This window comes from Protomyctophum parallelum (assembly GCF_964188405.1).
Source record: "Protomyctophum parallelum genome assembly, chromosome: 11".
NCBI lineage: Eukaryota > Metazoa > Chordata > Actinopteri > Myctophiformes > Myctophidae > Protomyctophum > Protomyctophum parallelum.
Genome location: NC_139707.1, coordinates 24,140,150 through 24,160,489, shown reverse-complemented (window position 1 = coordinate 24,160,489; position 20,340 = coordinate 24,140,150). Strand labels below are relative to the sequence as shown.

The 20,340-nt window shown below is 42.4% G+C and overlaps 1 protein-coding gene across 2 annotated transcripts in view; it reads left to right on the top strand.

Annotated features, from left to right (window-relative positions):
- The first annotated feature begins 18,087 nt into the window (after positions 1-18,087).
- Positions 18,088-20,340, top strand: part of fn1a (fibronectin 1a) — a 55,756-nt gene continuing 53,503 nt past the window's right edge. For both annotated transcript variants that reach the window (XM_083777294.1, XM_083777293.1), the window contains exons 1-2: positions 18,088-18,409; positions 19,639-19,764. In XM_083777294.1, coding sequence (XP_083633420.1) covers positions 18,292-18,409; positions 19,639-19,764 — 244 coding nt within the window. In that variant the 5' untranslated portion in view covers positions 18,088-18,291. The remainder of the gene's footprint in view (positions 18,410-19,638; positions 19,765-20,340) is intronic.

Genomic DNA, 20,340 nt, shown 5'->3' with positions numbered 1-20,340 from the left:
GATGTGAGCTTTGAACGAGAGCTGACTGTCCAGGACAACACCAAGATTCCTGGCTGTTGGGACAGACGTTACCAGGGCGTTGTCTACGGAAATAGTTATCTCCCGCATAGGGCAGGACTTAGCTGGGAAGAAGAGAAGCTCAGTCTTGTCTGGGTTCAGCTTGAGGTGGTTGGAGGACATCCACTGTGAGATGTCAGCCAGGCATGCAGTGATGCGCTCTTCCACCTGAGTGGCAGAGGGGGGGAAGGATAGGAACAGTTGTGTGTCATCGGCGTAGCAGTGATAGGATATATTGTGAGCAGAGATGATAGTGCCAAGGGATTTAGTGTACAGTGAGAAAAGGAGGGGACCAAGTACAGATCCCTGTGGGACCCCAGTTTGGAGGGTTCGGGGGGATGATAACAGACCTTTCCAGGAAACCTGGTAGGTCCGATCGGTGAGGTAGGAGGAGAACCACTTTAGTGCCGTTCCACCGATGCCTAGCTCCGCTAGGGTGTCTAGGAGCAGCTGGTGGTTCACTGTGTCAAATGCTGCTGATAGGTCTAGGAGAATCAGTACTGCAGAGTGGGAAGCAGCTTGGGCAGCATGTAGTGCTTCTGTGACTGCCAGCAGGGCAGTTTCTGTGGAGTGGGCCTTCTTGAATCCGGACTGGTTGGGATCCAGCAGGTTGTTCTGTGAGAGATGGAGAGAGAGCTGGTTGGAGACGACACGTTCAATGGTTTTAGAAATAAATGAAAGGAGTGATACCGGTCTGTAGTTCTTGACATCTGAGGGGTCAAGGGTTGGTTTTTTGAGGAGTGGTGTTACTCTGGCTGACTTGAGGGCAGATGGGACGCAGCCTGAGGTTACTGAGGTGTTGATGATGGAGGTGATGAAGGGGAGCAGATCAGGTGCGATGGTCTGGAAGATTGGAGACGGGACAGGGTCAAGAGGACAAGTGGTAGGTCTAGAGGATGTTACTAGTTGTAGAACCTCGTCTGGGGAAAGAGGAGAGAAGGAGGACATGCATGGTATGTTGGGGTTGGTGTTGGTTGAGTCAGATGCCACTTTATGTGGGAGGGGAGGAAAGGAGCTGCTAATATCATCAACCTTCTTCTCGAAGTAGTTGACAAAAACATCAGCAGTGAGGGATGAAGGTTGAGTGGGGGGAGGGGGTTTAAGGAGGGAGGTGAAAGTGGAGAAGAGCTTCCTTCTCACACAGTGCCACTAGGTTTGCTTACATGCTTCCTTCCTCCTAGCATTAGATCCCTGAGGGGGGCTGCCCCAGTGCATTATGGGCTGTCACGAGAGATAAACCAAATGCTGCTGTGTTGACATCATGTGCATGTTTGTTCAGTGAAGAGCGAGGGGTGGATAGACAGATGTAATGACAGAGAGGAAGACAGGGATCAGCAACAGAGGAAGAAGGTGGATGAAATTGGGTTGGAGGGGGATGGAGGTGGTTAGACTGGTTAGTCTGAGGGTGTAGCTTTATTGCTAAAATGTAAAAGCAGCCTATTAAATGTGCCAGCGCCAGGATTGAACACAAAACAACCTAGAGATAGTTGTTTCCATTTTGGTCAATAGATTATAAAATATAACACAAGAATACTAATATAGTTAAGAACAGTACACGTAGGACAAGCTTTTTTCCATCAAAGGCACACGAAAGAGAGAGGCATCAGTAGACAAGCTAGTGGCAGTCCAGCCAGGCCATATGTTTATCTAAGTTCAAAAGTATTTAAATGAAGCCATGATTTAAGATCAGTTTTAAACTTTGGAAAGGAATTCAGGGATTTCAGATCTGCTGGCAGAGCATTCCACTGAGCAGTGGCTGCGTAATAAAATGCATTCTTACTCTTGAGCCTCCTAAATCTGGAGGGAACAAGGTCAAAGGTAGCCTCACAGTGGCCAGCCGTGAATCTGCCGGTATAAAAAAAAGCCTGACAGCGTGTCGCGGGTTCGAGTCCCGAGCCAGACGACCTTTGCTGCGTGTCTTCCCCCCGTCTCTCTCCCCCATTCCTGTCAAGCTACTGTAACCTATCAATAAAGGCAAAAAAAGCCAAAACAACAAAAGTTGCCCTAGGTCAAAGGGACGACACGGCGACTGTGGCGACACCTTCGACACGGCAACTCGCTTGCTTTAGCTTGCTCGGTGTCTCTCGTGGCTCAAGTTCGGTAGAGGCGGCGCCCCTCCGTAACAGTCTATGGGGAGGATTTCAGTTTAATATGTACGGATTTTTCTCTTGCCGTGTATGTACGAAAATGCAAATCCGTGCTATTTCACCGTGTTTGGGTGAGACCGGGTTGCGGTGCAAATTAAGTAGTGACTTGGCGATACCAATGTACCAGGCATGCATGGGCACTGAGAATTGTGCTACAGTATTGTGCTATTGTATTCATGGAAAGACTCTTCTTCTCCAGTGAGATTGAGCTTTGAGGAGCACAGGGACTACTCGAGATTCCTTGCCAAAGTTATGAAATACGGTTACAGTTTGCAGGATGCTATGAGAAATTCCAAGGATTGATATGCAGGAGGAGCAGGGGGGCACATTGGCAAAGATTGGAGTAAAGAGGAGACAATAGACATTCATTCTTTATTCTCAATATCCATTTATTTCGCTGGGTGTCTGTCTCTGTGTGCGTGTGTGCGTGTGAGCACAGTACACGCAAGTCTGTGCATGTGAGAGAGCAATATATTATAGAACCTTTGACACGATCTAAATGTCTCAAATTTGGAAGAGCAGGGACACAAAAAATACAACCACCCCAATTGTTTAGTTTTATTAACACTAGAAGGAGTGACACACACACACACAAACTGTACATTTTGAACGAAGGCAGACAGCGATTTATCTTTGGCCAATGTGTTTTAGCCAAAGCACAAAGCTGTGCGAACAAAATTACATTGTATTCATTACAATGTAATGAACTAGTTACATTGGACAAAATTACATTGTATTAATTACAATGTGATGAAGTAGTTACATTGGACAAAATTACATTGTATTCATTACAATGTAATGAAGTAGTTATAGTGTGGCTTTTACTCTGAGTGGCTACAAATGTATCTAAATGGACTGGTTACATTTGTACCAACTGGGGGTTACAAATGGTTAAATTAACATTGAGGACTTTACTGTGTGTGTGTGTGTGTGTGTGTGTGTGTGTGTGTGTGTGTGTGTGTGTGTGTGTAGGATCGCTAAATCCTCAATAAGCAAATACAGCTATAGTCTGTCTCTGTGTAAGGTCTTGTTTAGCCTCTGTTGGCTGTATAATCAAACACCGACATTATGCACTCTTAGCCGTTTGCTTTCGCAACACTGAGTTTCAATTGTGGCTTATTTCTGTGTATTATTATTGTTTGAAATGGACATATTTCAAATGAAACCAGGGCAGTGCCAAGGTTGCTTCCCGGTGGTATGCAACAAAGACCTTGCACATGTCAAAAACGTGTGCCTTCTGTAGGCCTATTTGAGAATATGAAAATGTTTCTGATCTGACACTACTATTTCAAACTGAGAAATGTTTTGGGTGCTGCCCCGTATAATGTTACTTTAATTGTAAGTTCTGTTATCGTTTAAAAATCACATGGTATCTAATGCGAGACAATAAGCAAGTCATGGTAAACAACTCTGGAACGATGCAAGTTGGGAAAGCGTGCCCCACTCAGTTATGCAATCGGCCTACATGTTCGTGTTGTCAGAGTCTGTCTGTCTGTGTCCCTTTTATGCCCATAAATGGAGACTTCTGTACAATGTCTGGCTGTGTCCCTTTTAATCCCATAGACCACAGGTGTTTTGTTTCAAAGAGACTGACTGTGACAAGCATACACATATATGGGCGTATCTGTCATATCTGTGCTCCTGGACAACCGCCTCTCAGCCACAGCTCGGTGCTTCTTCAGGTCATCTGCGCCGCGCACGGCAAGTTTGACGTCGGTCAGTTTGATGATGGTTCTCGAACTATATGACACACACCCAAGACCCAACAGGGGTAGGGGTTTGAGGAATGGGGCGAACCGATCCACAGATGATAAGGTGCAGGTCGATGAGACATCGACTCTATTCCAGGTAGGACTAAAACCAGTTCAGGGCAGAGCCTGCAGAGTCGGTGCGTACTCGAAGCACTGGGGGAGGACAGTGTCAAATGATGATTAGGTTCCAGGAAGAACAGAAGAGACATCTTCTGTTGTTGGGTTGCTGGAGGGTTGGTGCACTATTGTTCTGAAGATAATGGCACTCAGGGACGTTCTGCCCAGATTTCCCAATTGTCAGCATGTCCCTGATAGCACCTAATACATAATGCATGATCACATAGCCTGCATACCTACTGTAAAAAATGAAATACCTCATACCTCTAAAATAATAATAATAATAAAGCCTTCTGGAAAGATTGTTCTCTCTCTAGCTATATATCTCAACATAATACTTGTGTACAGACAGACATTACAGACAGTACGACTGAAAACGAACACTGTCTCTTGACCCCAAAGTGTAATAATATATCACGAAATAATGAGAGACCCTTCTTCTCCCCCACAATCCACTGCTCCGGAGTTGTCTTCTCTATAAAAACTCCAGTGAGATTCAGCTGTGAGGACCACAGGGGCTACTCCAGATTCCTTGCCAGAGCTATGAAATACGGTTACAGTTTGTGGGATGCTAGGACAAATCCCATGGGGGGACATGAAGCAGGGGGAGCAGCTAAGGGGGCACATGGGGTAAAGACGAGACATTCATCATCATCCAATTCTCAACCTCCATTTCATTCTCCGTTTCCTTCCCTGCAGTAAGTATCCGCGAGGTTTATAGAGTCAGTCTGGACGTTGTTTTGGCACCATGTGGAATACGCTGAATGAGTCAAAGTTTGTCAAATGCAGTCGGGATAAGCGAGTGAGCGATGGGAGGAGGGGAGGGGGGGGCCGATGTTGAAACAGTTTTTAGAGTCAGGGGCAGTTGTGCTGATGTGTGGAAGTGATGGGTAGCAGGAGCCTGCACTTACACAACACAATACAGTCACAGTAATCATGGGAACAAGGACATGGGGAAGTTAAGAGGTCACATCTGCGAGTCAGTCCCTCTCCTGCGCTATCCCCTCTTCCTCTCTCTCTGTCTCTCTCTCTCTCTCTCTCTCTCTAGTCTCAATATTATATTTGGTTTTATTCCACTCCACAGCTTGCGTATTCAGTATTACGGCCGAGCTACACCAGGCTTTTCGCCTACATTTTGTGCGCGTTTACCCTAAAACGCGAACCCCGCGTACGCGCACTTAAAATAGGACTGGGCCTAGATTTGCACTGAAAAGCCTGGTGTAGCTTGGCCATCAGTCACAATGAATGACAAGGTTTGGCGTGACGTCTATACTCTGCTGTGCTTTCATATTTCACATACTGTAAATGTCATCTCCACTTTTTATGCTCTCTGATGCTATCCTTTTCATTACGAGAGGTTCGGGCCAATGCGTGGCCCTCAGATCTAGAGATCAGGCCGATGTGCAGACCTCATTCTTACGTCACAACGCCGATCCGACCAATAAGCCCATATATGCAGATCTCTGTGTCTGTCAGTCCTTTCCCTTTTATGCCCATATATGGAGATCGTAGACGTCATCAATATATGTCAAAACATGGGCATCCCCTTTTTTGTGGATCCCCCCCTTTTGTGCTGAATGATTTGTTTGCGCCTGATGTGACATGCCACACGTTGAGGTTAGACAACACACTCCATATTTGGGCGTAGCTGCATGCATGTGGAACTCCTTATATAGTTATGGCTGAGTCATAGTGACATGAGTATGATGACGTGGTCCAGCGGCCCACCCGCCAGCCGGCCGGCCGGTGCTCCCTTACCTTAAGCCAATTTCAATATAGAAGATACTCCTGTTTTATTCTCTTTTCCAGAATCTCTCTCTCTCTCTCTCTCTCTCTCTCTCTCTCTCTCTCTCTCTCCGGGGAGTCTCTTCTGGCTGGGTCCTACTTCTCTTCATTCCTATTTTCCAGCCAACCTGCAGGGAGCTGTAATATTTTCCCTTTCTAAAGATCTATGACATTCCCTTGCCTCAGTCCCTCTCTTAGTCGTCCTACTGTACCTCCTTTCCTCCAAGTCACCCTCTCCTATGTTGTTTCTATTCTACTATCAGTCACTCTTTGCACCTCCTTTATCCTGATCTGCCAGTTGACCTCTCATCTTTATATTTCACCTAACACATTTGTCTGCCCATGTAATGTTATATAGGGTTATAGAGATTTTGTAACAACCATGATTAAAATGTATTTGCAGTCATTTTTACATTGTATTTCACTCATTGTTTAATTCTAATTCAGGTGTGTAAAATATTTTTGATGACCCAAAATCATTTCACGGCCCCACCGACATTGTCCAGCGGCCCCATGTGATGTCCCGAGTCCCGACCACAACTTTGGGAATCCCTGCTCTATACAGAAACCTTCTTTCACTGCTTAAAGGTATATTCAGTGATTTCACTTAATTCAAATATCACTTATTTTTTTGTTTTGTTGTGATAATCCTCCCTACTATAGAGTGTGCTGGCCATATAAGGAGTTCCTCCCTGTCCCCAGTTAACCCCTGGGGGTCAAAAAACCTTAGGTTTCGTTTTTGACTCTCTATCCTGATTGGACGAAAGGCTGGGTCCCACAGCCAAAAACGAAACCTAAGGGTTTTTGAGTGAAATCACTGAATATACCTTTATGGTTCAAGACATTTTGGTCAGAAATGTTGACTGTCATCCATATAAATATGACCTAGGCTAATGCATTTTCAACACTGTGTTTTGAGTCAGAAGAGGAAAGAAAGTTGAGAAGGAAAGCTGGAAGAAAAATGCCAAGTGGAGCGAGTTCACTCTATTATAGTAAAGCAAACAAAAGGCCAGATTCTCCAGGAAACCAATATTATCCCCCTTGCCTCCTTTCTCCATTTTCTGTTTCCCTCCCCCATCTTCTCCTGGCGTCCCTCCCTCCCTCCTCTTGCTTCTCCCTAAGGGAGGTGAGGTCATAGTTTGGGGAAAGATAGAGTGATTAAGGGACTCAAGCTCCACACTTTAATGTTGATGAGGTCTTGGTCATCACTGAAAATGTCTCAATATACACTGGTATTATTAACCCATTAAGACATGAGGCCGAGGTCGGTAGTTCTCACACTTTCAATATTAAAAAAAAATGCTAATACAAATTGCAGTTACAGGCTTAAATAGCCAACGCCAAAATCTAAAACCACACAGATGCTTTCACGGTTAATGTGTTAAATCAGTCTCAAAACCAGTTGTATATATACATCCTGCTTTTTTGAGTGGTGCTACCACTCCCAACAGTGACTTTGTGTGTGTGTGTGTGTGTGTGTGTGTGTGTGTGTGTGTGTGTGTGTGTGTGTGTGTGTGTGTGTGTGTGTGAGTGTGTATGTCTGTCTGAGCATGACCTATTGACCCCTAGTGAGTAGTAAGGAGGGGTCTTGACTCTTTACAACCCTTCTGCTTAAGTCAACAACTGAGCTTGACTCCTCACATGGGTGAGATTGTTAATGGTTTCTGGCTTCATGAAACGTGAAAATATGTCAATTTGGTGGCTTTTTATGCTTTCATTATTTCAAGAAATAATAAAGTAAAGTATGTGCAATGTGTATGTGCACATTTTTAAATTTATCCACTTTGTCTGATTCTGCTACTAGCCATAATGCTTAGGGGACTTGTGTGGGGATGTGGAAAATTGCATGAGAGGGCATGAGAACAACATGGCCCTATAAACCACCTCCACAAACATCGCAACACTCAAACTTCCTTTGCCATAAAATGGTTAGAGAAAGAATGTTTATCAGTGCATCACTCTCCTGTGTCGGCAGACAAAGCATTACAATGGTGTTGAAATAAACCTTTTTTATACAAAGAATATGTCCTGTTTTATGATGAGTAACTTGGTCAGATATCTCAAATATCCATTCAAAGCAATTGAGAAACTAAGGCTATATTTATTTCTATACATTCTAGTTCTGTGATTATAACGCTTTTCATCTGTTTTGGGGATTTATCTGTCCTCTACTGTTTCTGTAAACAATATACCCAGGAGAGTACTGGAACTGATTGTGTTCTTTTGTCTGCAGTGACCCACCCCTGTGATGATTCACTTTTAATAGGAAATTACTGTTAGTCTAAAACCAGTCCAATCCTCAAGAATGTTTATGTATGGTCTGTGAAAACTATAGTGGGCATTTAGCTTGCACAATCACCCGATAATGACTTAAAAATGGGAATGCCTACTTTATAGTCACGTCAGTGGTTTTAGCATAGAAGCTCTGGTCACGGCAGTCATGGGGAGATGTTTTCGTTTGGATACGGCAATGTGAAGAGATTGTCACAATTTATATACGCAGATTACCTTTCAAATTAAGTGAACCGAACTAGACTGAGAAAGCTTCCTCAGAATTCCTGCTGAAGTCTATGAAAAGCGAATGTTGGACTTGGATGATGCAACAGGAGTGGAGCGTGGAATGACACAGTAACAATCAAATTAAGCGAGACAGCGAGACCCTGGACATTAAGCATTCCCTCTGGAAGTGGTTTAACAAGCATAACGTCACAGCCCAAGATGGATACGGCTGCGCGATTACTATTGCAAAAATTATGAAATGATATGGTCTGCGTTGGATTCCTCCTCCCCTGCCTTGAACCTCATATTTAATTGTCCTTGTGTCATGCATTCTTTGGTTATCCTGTTGTTGTCAGCGGCTCCCATGCAGTTCAAATGCAAACAAAGACATATATATGATGCAGTGCCACCAGTGGTGCAGAGAACGACCGCATCTGGAGGGTGAAACAGTTGTCAGTAGTACATCACAGATGAGTTAACCATGACATGTCAAACTTGACTTCACATGACCTAAGAACCTAAGAACATGGCCATATAATAGTTACGTAAGTGTGTTAGGGGTGATTTAGGGGGGCTTCAGTGGGGGTGCAGAGGGAAGGAAGGAAGGAAGGAAGGAAGGAAGGAAGGAAGGAAGGAAGGAAGGAAGGAAGGAAGGAAGGAAGGAAGGAAGGAAGGAAGGAAGGAAGGAATATACAGTGTATAAAGGAAGATTAGGAGGTGAAAAAGAGTTGGCACAAAGTGGTTGACTCCGAAGGGAGAAGAACTATCTTCCTCAGATAGATTTTCTTTATTTCCAGACAGAAGATTCTAGATAATTAAAGACACATGGAACGTGTGCATCATGTCTGCTGCACTACAGTATAACCAGCAGGGGAAAAAAACTACTTTATGTCAGCGGTCATCTTTCCCCGAAAAGCCCAGAGAGTGTCCATCCCTAAAGGTCATGAAGCCCAGAGAGTGTCCATCCCTAAAGGTCATGAAGCCATCCCTAAAGGTCATGAAGCCATCCCTAAAGGTCATGAAGTCATCCCTAAAGGTCATGAAGACATCCCTAAAGGTCATGAAGACATCCCTAAATGTCATGAAGCCATCCCTAAAGGTCATGAAGCCATCCCTAAAGGTCATGAAGCCATCCCTAAAGGTCATGAAGACATCCCTAAAGGTCATGAAGCCATCCCTAAAGGTCATGAAGCCATCCCTAAAGGTCATGAAGCCATCCCTAAAGGTCATGAAGCCATCCCTAAAGGTCATGAAGCCATCCCTAAAAGTCATGAAGCCCTGTTGGAGTAAACATAGCTTGTGTAGCTTCAAAGCCATATAGTGACAATGCTAATATTGTTTTGATCCAATTAAGAGATCGATTTGGTGAATGGGTTTAAAAAATATATAATAATAATAACACAATAACACAGTTGGGTGGAACAAAAGTATAAAGACAAATTCAATTACTTCCTGTGAACGACAACGTGCTGCGTGGTGACACTGATCAACTTTCTTGAATATAAATGAATCTTGATTTCATTCACCTGTTTGATTCCAATAGCTGCATGTTCATTCAAACAATTTAAATTACAGAGCTACTCTGAATCTCATTCAAGATGACATCCAGATGGTGTATTACTCATTTTAAACCTAATCAGCAGTCAGCATAGGTTAGAAATAAGCCACGTAGTAGCAAACATTGTTTGCTTTGCTTGCTGTCTCTCTCTCTCACTTGTAAACAAACGTAATCTCAAACACTGCACCTATGTGCAGCAGAGCTACTAACGTCCCATAAGCCTGAACGGGTGGATAATCATGATAGGAATCAGATATTTACAGATATTTACAACTTTACAGAGTTGAACGTAATCGACAAAGAAGCGCTAAGCAACGGAGGGTGAGAGAAATTTTTCACTTCCAGTCCGTCCCTTGAGTCATCCGTCGGTCTGGGAATGACCCCCAGTACCACTGGTGACCTTTGGCAGCAGAGAGCAAGAAGGCTTTTCCTCCTTTGCTCGACTCCCTCTTTTTGTTTCTGAAATAGGATGACACCTTGAGTTGTAAACACGATCGGCATGGATAGATCACATTGAAAGTTAAACAGGACAACATGACATCATCGTTCGAAGCACAGCTTTGCAAACTCGTCTGTGATTATCAGGCCTGGACTGGCCACTTGACGTAATGTCCAGTGGGCCGTCCAATAAATGGGCCGCCCCCCTTTGCTTTAATAGTTACCGTTTATATTTTATTCTCACCCAAACAATAAAAATAATCAAAACATCTGTGAAACAGCAATGTTCTCTAACAAAGATGAATTTGTTTTGAACACAAATCGAGTGTCTCATCACACTTCCCAGTGTCCTTCTTGCCCCCAAGGGCCCAGATGGTCTGAATTATAGCATGATTATATACACCATAATAATAAGGCCTTCTCAATGCCCAGGACAATACTCAAAATATGCAGTCATGATTCTGAGAAAAATAACAAATAAAACACATTAAAAATAGAAATAAACTTTCCCCTTGATTTGTAATGATCTTAGAGCCTCTTAGGACATTATCTTCAGAGACAAATTACGACATATGCACCTTCCTTACTCTGTGGTGAAAATGAAAGAAAACATCGATTTCATTTCCCACCATTCCTCTCATCTTTCCACCACACCTCTTATTAGATTAGATTTGAATAGATGTGGATGTCATACATCAACAGCCTCGAAAATAAAGTCAAACCATCATTCATGTCACCACATTATTTCCCCTATCTGTAATTCTCTCTTCTGCAGTTTGTCCGCTGGGATTTTAAAACGGGGTTCATAGATTTAATATCTCGTTCTAGAAGACTTAAAAAATAAGCATCACATGGCCCTAATCTGGCTAAATGATTTATTAGATTTGTTAAAATATACAGATGAAACCATGTGGTCTACATTTCTTATTCTGCATAACAGTGACTGACTGTTTCCCTAACTGTTAAGGGGTAGTTCAGCTGTGTTTTGGCCCTAAAAGCAGGTCTTTAATTTTGTTAACCCAAATCCAAAAACAGACTTTCAATTAAGCAGCACAACTTTGTAGTATGAACAAAAAACTGGCTCACTGGTTAATGAAGTATCTATTCTAGGCCTACCTATTTATGTCTATAGCGAGAACAGCACAGAACAGCAGGGCAAAGGAAAACACTGCAGCCAAGTGAGCCAACCCATGAAACCAACAAGAAAATGTCACATTCATTTGCTTTAATTGATGTATTTTGGTCTTGGAGTAGGCTACAGACCCTTACACCTTTAATTTACTAGGTCTGACCCCTAATACATGTATTGGATATTATGCCCTCCAGGGACATGCTTTATTTGTATAATTGTCCAATATTAATTTGTTGCCTCAGTCAGTACACCTTAAAGGTATTACATTTTTATTGTTTATATTTGTCACGGTTTGCAGGTGTTAGGATCCAAGTGCAGGAAACTCAAACAAAGGCAGGACAAGAAGATCACATAAACGTGACTTTACTTGGGAAATGACATAGGATAACAGAAGTACATACACTTAACTTAAACCTGACACTAACTTAAGATCCAGCACTGAACAAACACAAGGCAGAGTTTAAATAGTCACTGGAGCTCATCACCCAACCTAGCTCAGCTGGTCCCCACAGGTGATGGCACTCACGGCAATCAGAGTCAGAGGAGAGACAGAGGAAAATCATGGACAAACGGAGGGGCTCAGGACGTGACCATGACAATATTGCCTTTCTTTACTGATTGATTTATTCTGTTGTAGCTGTATTTATTCTACTTGGTTTTAAATATATAAAATTAATCCTTTTATCATGGAAAAAATATACCACCTGTACTCACCTGTGTGCAGTCCCTCTCCATGATAACGGTTTGGCGTGGGGCATCTGATTGGCCCCCGCTGATCCCAGAGTTGTACTACTGACTGTTTGTCAGTTCTTCTTTATGCCTGATGAAGGTCTGAACGACCGAAACGTTGCTCAATAAATCTAACTTAAGACATATAGGGCCCTATTTTGCGTGTCTTAAGTACCAGGTCTTATTACTTAACTTAAGACCTGGAGGCATGCAGTCAATGCCATTCTGAGTGGCCAAACAGCATTGACCATGCCTCCAGGTCCTAAGTCATAAGACCTGCGGTTACTTAAGACACGCAAAATAGTGTCACTATATCCTTTGAACTGTGTCTACCTTTGTCCAGCACCAGTGAGGGACTGGGTGTGAGCAACCCTGTTATTTCTTAAACATCTTGCAGCCAAGCATCTTTCCAGTCCCACGTTCGCAATCAACTCAAATGTAGGTGACATCAGTTCTTTCGTGTTGTCATGAGTACAACACTAATGAACACCAAGAAAGAAATAAGACTGGCTGGTAAATTAAATCAATCACGTTGTGGGATTTTTATCGAAATATGCATCCATCAATTGTAATGGGTGCATTACAATGTGGGTGACATCATTCACAGAAGAACTGATGTCACCCACATTGCAGCATGTTTCATTTCACTCAAGCTTACATCCTTCTGTGAAGATGAGCTATTACAAATCGCTTGAGAATGCAAGTTAGCCATCCCACTAATTACCCAAGTTCTTACTGTCAATTAAGCCATAATCCTCTTTTATGGAAAAGAGATTTTCTGTGTTTTTGGTTTTGTTCCTGCAGGGCCTCGCTTTCTTTTAGAAACAAGTCAAACAAATTAGAGTCAAAATAAATTCTAAATTCTGCTGCTCATAGCTGCCCATATAACACATCTGCACGACAAAGTGGTAATCTTGGATTACAGTTGTGACTGTAGAGTCATATTGTAGTAGATTATCATTTCAAGATTTCTGGTAAGCATTCAAGGTTCAAGTTTATTCTTTATTGTTACATCTTGTGTATATGAGAGCAAAACATATTTTTGTTTTAAGTAGCCTTGCCGAGCCATGAGGCCCATAGGGCAGGAGCCGTCCTCCTGTTTCTGTAGCTTGAGGCAGCTTGATGTACAAGTACAACCCCTCGACATGACGCTAGTATGTCGCAGGGACTTACCCCGAATCCAACCCTTGATGCTGAGTGTCAAGCAGGGAGGCCCTGGGTCCCATTCTATAGTCTTTGGTATGACCCGGCCGGGAATTGAACCCCGACCTCACAGTTTCAGGGCGGACACTCTAACCACAAGGCCACTGAGCTGGCGTGTTGGCTAAGTATAAATTGTAATAGTAATTAAAGAAAATAAATAACACAAGCAGTAGGCTAGTACTATTATGCTTATATGAGGAAAACAGAGTATATCTTACTTTGGAATTGACTACTCTAGAGTAAACCATAATTTGCTACATATCTTTTGACAATTAAGTCAACCCCATAGGTTAACAAGGAGGTTATGATCTTGTGACCAATTCTCAAATTTCCTTTCATTAAAACTAAAAGGGACAAAGGAGTACTGTATGTCCCAAATCTCACAAAGTCCTAAAATAGAAAAGGTCTGATCGCAGATATTACAATATAGTATATACAATATACAAATAAGTTAATTAAAAACCAAATGACCATACATGTTTGGGTCCCTGAAAGTCATTGGTTTGAGGTTTCAAGCGTTCACACCCATTCCAGCATAATCGGGGCTTAGACCTGTCCTGTCTCAAGAGGAAATGAATGAGAAGCTCAAGAGAATGTAGAACAAACTGGACTTATCCATTTCAGAAATCACACTTCTTATTGCATCTTCCTGCATGGCGCTATGTATCTATGGCACTGTTGCAGTTTTAAATTCCTTGCTGTATAATGATACTTGTTTTTATGGTGTGGCACTGATCTAGTATCAGTCTCTGTATCCCTGTCCCCAGAAAAATAGCCCGATTGCAACTCACACTTCCACAGAATTCAATTGCAACTCACTTCCACAGTATCCAGAACACCGAACCGTTTTCGGAATACTGTCAAATATGAAATTAGAATTCAAATGGCTGAAAAATACACAAACCCACATGCATACAGCAAACCACACAGCTCAGCTGACACCGTTATGCCAAACACAGATCAGCTCAGCTGCCGCATGTAGCGAAAAATACAGCTCAACTGATGTTGCTATACACCAATCACAGCCATGCTCTGTATCGTTGTTATCATTGATTAATCACCTTTACAATGAGGTAGCCACAAGGTAGCGTACTGGCCCAATCTTCAATACTAGAACGGTGCCCGTGGTGCCTCGATAGCGGTGCCTGTTGGGCACTGGCCTACTTGGAACGATGCAAGTTGGAAATGGACACCTGCCACATCATCATGGGATGCGTCAAGACAAAACCTCTCCAGTGCCTCTATGCGCTAGCCGGCACATCTCTCCCACGATCATCAGACGATTGGAAATCGCTCAAAATGAACGGAGAACACAGGAGATCCAGAGCCAGGTTTGTGCCGCCAGTGGCCAGACAACCAAACAAGAAATTCCAACACCTGGGCAGATGAATGGCAAAGCAATGACACAGAAGCTCGTGAATGGTTGGACAGAGGAATCACACCAACGGAAAGCAACCTTGGCTGGACAACCTGGATGTCACTTAATAGACTGCATGTGGAACAGGGGAGGTGCAAAGCATTGATGAAAGCCTGGAACTACACAACAGAAGACATGAGCAGCTGTGGATCATTGCAGACAATATCCCACTCCCACCTGCTGGAATGTGCCGATGCCCCTGGGCAGTCCAGAAGACTTGGCACAAACTACTCTGTCAGCTGAGGCCTGTGTCCGATATTGGCAGAACGACATCTGAGATTGCTACGGACTCGAAGAAGAAGAACTAGGCATAACTTATAACTAATCGTATAACAATCAGAACAATACAATTGTATGTCTGAGTTATATTAAAGAACTAAAAGACATAAAGGTCCTGTACTTGCGTCAGTAATTCTTTATACGGTAACGAAACTGTATTGCAGACTTGATCAAACAAAATAATTCAATTCAAATGAACAATCAATAGATTTAATGTTCAAACTCCGAGTTTCTCTTCTCCAAGTCCTGCAAAGCAAAGTTCCTTTAAATGTCTCCAATGAGTAGGCTATAGTTCCGAAAATGTAATCATAAAGTAATGCATTGCTCTAATAATGGAAAGGATATTCCTCACCCAACCTTCAAGTCGGGAGGCCACCACAGGTTCCTTTGTCCAAAAGCTCTGAATTGATTCAGAGCTTGCTAAACCCTCAGAAATCTTCTTCAGGTGTCAAAGTTTTCCGGCCACACTACTCTGTGGTTTATCAATTTCTGATTCTGGTCTAGTATTGGCCTTAAAAGAGTCTCTTTGACAAACCACCACCAAACACTCTTTTTTATACCTAAAATGGAACCCCTGAATGACCATTCAACTACACAAAACAAAAATTCATATTTTAACCAATTAGCCTAAATTCCCTTGTTATCACCCAGTAGGTTATGTTTAATTTTCTAGTATTGAAAGACCAGGACAGGAAATACATTTCTTCACACATTTATGTGGTGTCACAATCATGCAATCGTGGAAAGAGCAACATGAACATATGTAAATGTGTGGCCACTGGCCAGTGTCGCCCCACTTTAGTTTGAATATTAGCTCCTATCCACCAGGTTGAAGGCTGTGTTGTCTGTGTGTGTGTGTGTGTGTGTGTGTGTGTGTGTGTGTGTGTGTGCGTGTGTGTGCGTGCGTGCGTGCGTGCGTGCGTGCGTGCGTGCGTGCGTGCGTGCGCGCGTGCGTGCGTGCGTGCGTGCATGCGTGCGTGCCTTTTCAGTCGCACAGGGAACCACACCGTTATTAGTCTCTCTGTCTTGTTTTGTTAAGCTTTTTCAATGTTGATGGAAATCAATTCCTCAACATTAAGCTATGCCTGAAAATAAAGCTAAGTGAGTGATGTTGACCATGCCAAGTTGGATACTATCCCAATAGATTTGCTACTCTTATTGAGATCGAACATAATCATAACAGTGTAAGAATTAAACAGACCCTGCACCATTAGCTAACGAAAAGAAGGTCAGGGATCCACCATGCAAAGTTGGCTTTCTATTACAATCGACTCGCAGCAATAAAGACCTTGGACGTATAAACACTTTCCAGACAGTGAAACATTGCTACTGGAGGCTTTCCAGATACTGACGCCATGTGACCTAATTCCTCCAGATCTCTGCTCGCTTGTGTAAACCTATATAGGCAATATCCTGCATAGTTCTGATGTCCTGCAGAAGCCCTGCCTAACAAAAACCCAATTTCAGAACCTGATACTGAATGAATATGTTTTTCCCCTTCAGTGATGATGGCCATATCTGTGGATTATATCACAGGTTTTCAAAGTGGGGGCTGCCACGGGGCCAATTGGAAAAGAGAGGACATTTTGAATTATTGATACACACGGGTGTGTTTTTTTTCTCCTTTCTTTTCTTTTTTGCAATGAGGGGCTGCTACCATGCTATGGCTATTTGGGGGTCCATGGCATGGAAATGTTTGGGAACCTGTGTCTTGACTTATATTACAGTGATGATAGCCTATCTTGGTTATTTGTGTTATATATGCCAGGTTACTGTGTTCTACATTACGTAAAATAATGTAATATATGTCTATGTCAAAGAATCAAGGCCTACTGGTGGCGGTATTTCAGACGTATTGAATGGTTTGTGGCCAAAATACTTTTCTGATGTAGTTCATGAACACACTTCTCAGGTCATCGGGGACAGGCCAGCTTTCTGTCCTCAGTGTTTTTATGTCAGCTGCTGTGCTCATGCACCATTTATAAACCTCATGCACATCATCTTTGGATGGATATTCTATAAGTATGTATGTAGATACCTTGTTTTTCTCCTCCGTGCCACAGACACATTTGTCGTCTGTGTGTATAGACACATTGATGACTCAATATGTGACAATAAAGATGACTATGATGTGGCACATATCTAAAATTAGGCTACCTGATATTTTATTTTATTTTTTATTTAGCTCAATGCTCTTTAATGTTTTATCTAAAGCACTTTGAATTGCCTTGTTGAAATGTATGAGACAACTAATTGCCTTGCTCTGATCCATAGCCTTGCGACGGCATTAGAGCTATGGATCAGAGCTAATTGCCTAGGAGACATTCACGCCTTTGAAGTCAGTAGCCTAATCAAATCATGGTCTTTGTTGGGCTTGGGCATGACTGTCGCAGCCTGGTGGTGAGACAACAGACACTGGAGGGATATAATGATTCAATTGTAATAATCAAATCAACCTCTCTCATCTACACTTGTTTCAGCTAGGGGACTACCCGAAGAGTTCAACAAGAAAAATGTAGTCAAAGTATAGGCAATGTATTTGCAGGACAGTTTATTTGAACACCTAACAGAAAATAAAATGAATTGGGAGGTGGTGGTTATTGATCACCAGATCGTAGCCTGATCTGATTTATCTTATCTGATCTATTAAAAAGATATAAAGTTTGCTTTGCTGGTGAGGCCATTACATAGGCTAAAGTTAGGTTAGACTAAATGGAACTTAATTGACATTAGCGTCCCAATAAACAAAAGTTGTATGGTAATAAGAGTCGTCACTTTGAAATGGCCCGTTAACCAAGCGGACGCATATTCAACTTTGTCTCTGATGTTGCGTGGGTAGGGTAGACTTGTGGGGCTCTTTCTTTCTCCTTGTGGGACCTCCCCCTCCTCCTCCGACTGAAACTAAGCCATGCCCAGATAAATCACTCCCACAGACTGGTGCACTAACCTGCGCGGAGCGTCTATCTAGCGCACACACACGGGTCGGAGAGACAGGAGGTGAAGAACGGACTGCATGGGGGGAAGTTTGGTGCGGGGCAATAAAGAAAATACACTGGAACAGACTGCTCTCGCCCGTAAAAAGGGGAATCATCTTGTGTAATTTCGAGCGAGTCAAGAGCATCTGGTAATTGGTATAGACTACATTATTCTGCAGTAATTGTGTGGTTCCAGCATTCAAAATGTCCAGCAGCAGCCCATGCATTGGCAGGGTGCTGATGGCGCTATGTGTCGCCGCTTCGGTAAATTGCATGCCGAGAGAGGCTGCGCAGCAGCATCAAGTGCCCTCGGTCAACCAAGGTAAGCTTTTAACTTTTCCTTAATATGAGCTAAAGCCTAAAGGCGAAATTTACACTTTGTTGTGGCTATGATTGATCATTGCATTATAAAGTAGGCATACAAAAGTTAATTTATTGTTATACAGTATATGGCTATATGCGTATTGCGTAGCCTATAATATGGTTTATTTTGGACTTTTGGATCATCATTTTAACATCAGTGCCTTAATATGAAAATATAATAGGGAAAACCTACACTGCACTCGCAAAAAAGCAAAGAAAAAACGCAGAATGTAGCCTAATTTCCTAGATGAAAAGGTAATCTGAGACGTTCACGGGCTGACATTAATCAAAATGACTTAGGGTGCTTGGAGGAGAAAATAAAATACTAGGGCTACAACTAGTCTCTGCACAAGACAAGTTGTGTGTTTTTTTGTCTAATTGTGCCTGCGACCCTGTCTCAAGTTTAACTGGCACACTATTGACTTATTTCACAGTCCTGAAGGCTATAGTCATAAACGCTTAATCCATTTGAGATCTCATCTCAGTGAGTGAGTGGAGTAAAAATATCTCATGGTGGCATTGCAGCTCATGGAAAGGGTAGGTTTGAAATGCCTTGATATATGTTTGTATTGTAATTTATATGTATGTATATAAATTATGTAACTTTGCATAAATTGTAAACCCTGAATAATTTTCAATAAAGTATATATAAAAAGGAAAGGGTAGGTAGTAGGTAGTAGGTAGCTAAACTCCGTGCGTGAGTGCGTACGTCTGTGCGCGCGTGTGGAGATGGGGGTGGGGTGGGGGGCTGGAGAAGGGTGTATATAAATTCTGCTTATTACATGGGGGGAGGGAGGAAGTCTTTTCCCATTCTTCCCCTCTAGCCTAGTCTATCCCCTCTCAAATCACACCCTGCCTATTTCCTGCTCCCTAATTAATACTTTACTGTAGCCTTCAACCATGACGTGAGAATAAATGTCGATTGTCGAATTTATTTTCTACGTGGTTATAAGTTACATTGAGAATTCAGTATAGGCTAGTTCTTTGAATGATTTTAATGGTCAAAACCCCTTTGATAACGTCAATGGACTTAAATAGTCTATACATGTTTTCAACTCTGGTAAATAGTTTCAGAGAAATTGCATACAAATGGGTTAAATACATGAACCCATTAAACTCAGTAAAAAAAACTGTAACTTGTCCGTGAACATAATCCTTAGCCAGGTGTTTTTTGTTGCTCCCTCTCAGATGGCTGCATGGAGAATAGTAGATTCTATGGTCTTAATGAGCAGTGGGAACGACCATACTTGGGCAGCACACTGATCTGTACCTGTTATGGAGTGGCTGGCATCAAGTGTAAAAGCAAACCCGAAGGTTAGTTCTCAACTTTGTATTCATGTTTACAATCACGCGTGTGTGTGTGTGTATGTGCCTGTCTCTGTGTGTGTATATATATTATCAGATTTTCTGTCTCTACAAGAACAAGACCCTCCTTCACAGACCTTATTCCTCAATTTAATTAAATCTCTGCATGTGCAACACATGCAGTCATTGCTTACTGACTGTACGTTCGTCCATGCACTTAACCCATTAAGACCCGAGGCCGATTCTACAAAATGCCTTCTAAATCAGCAGTTCTCACACTTTTAAGATTTTTTAAAAATAGCAGATGTACAAGCTTGTATATCTACTATATTTGAATTGTCAAAGCAAACAAAAATCTAAAATGACACAGATGCTTTCCTGGTTGTAAGGGCTTAAAGGTTTTATGACATTCATTTTCATTTATTTTTATTTTTTATTTTTTATTTTAGGTTGTATGACCTCAATTACACCCAAAAAACCTGAACTTTGAACATTCAGTGGATTTTCTGTGGTCTGAAGTTTTCTTTGGGGTTTGGAAGCCTTTTGAGCTACAATGAAAACAGGCAACACAGTGAAACAGTGACA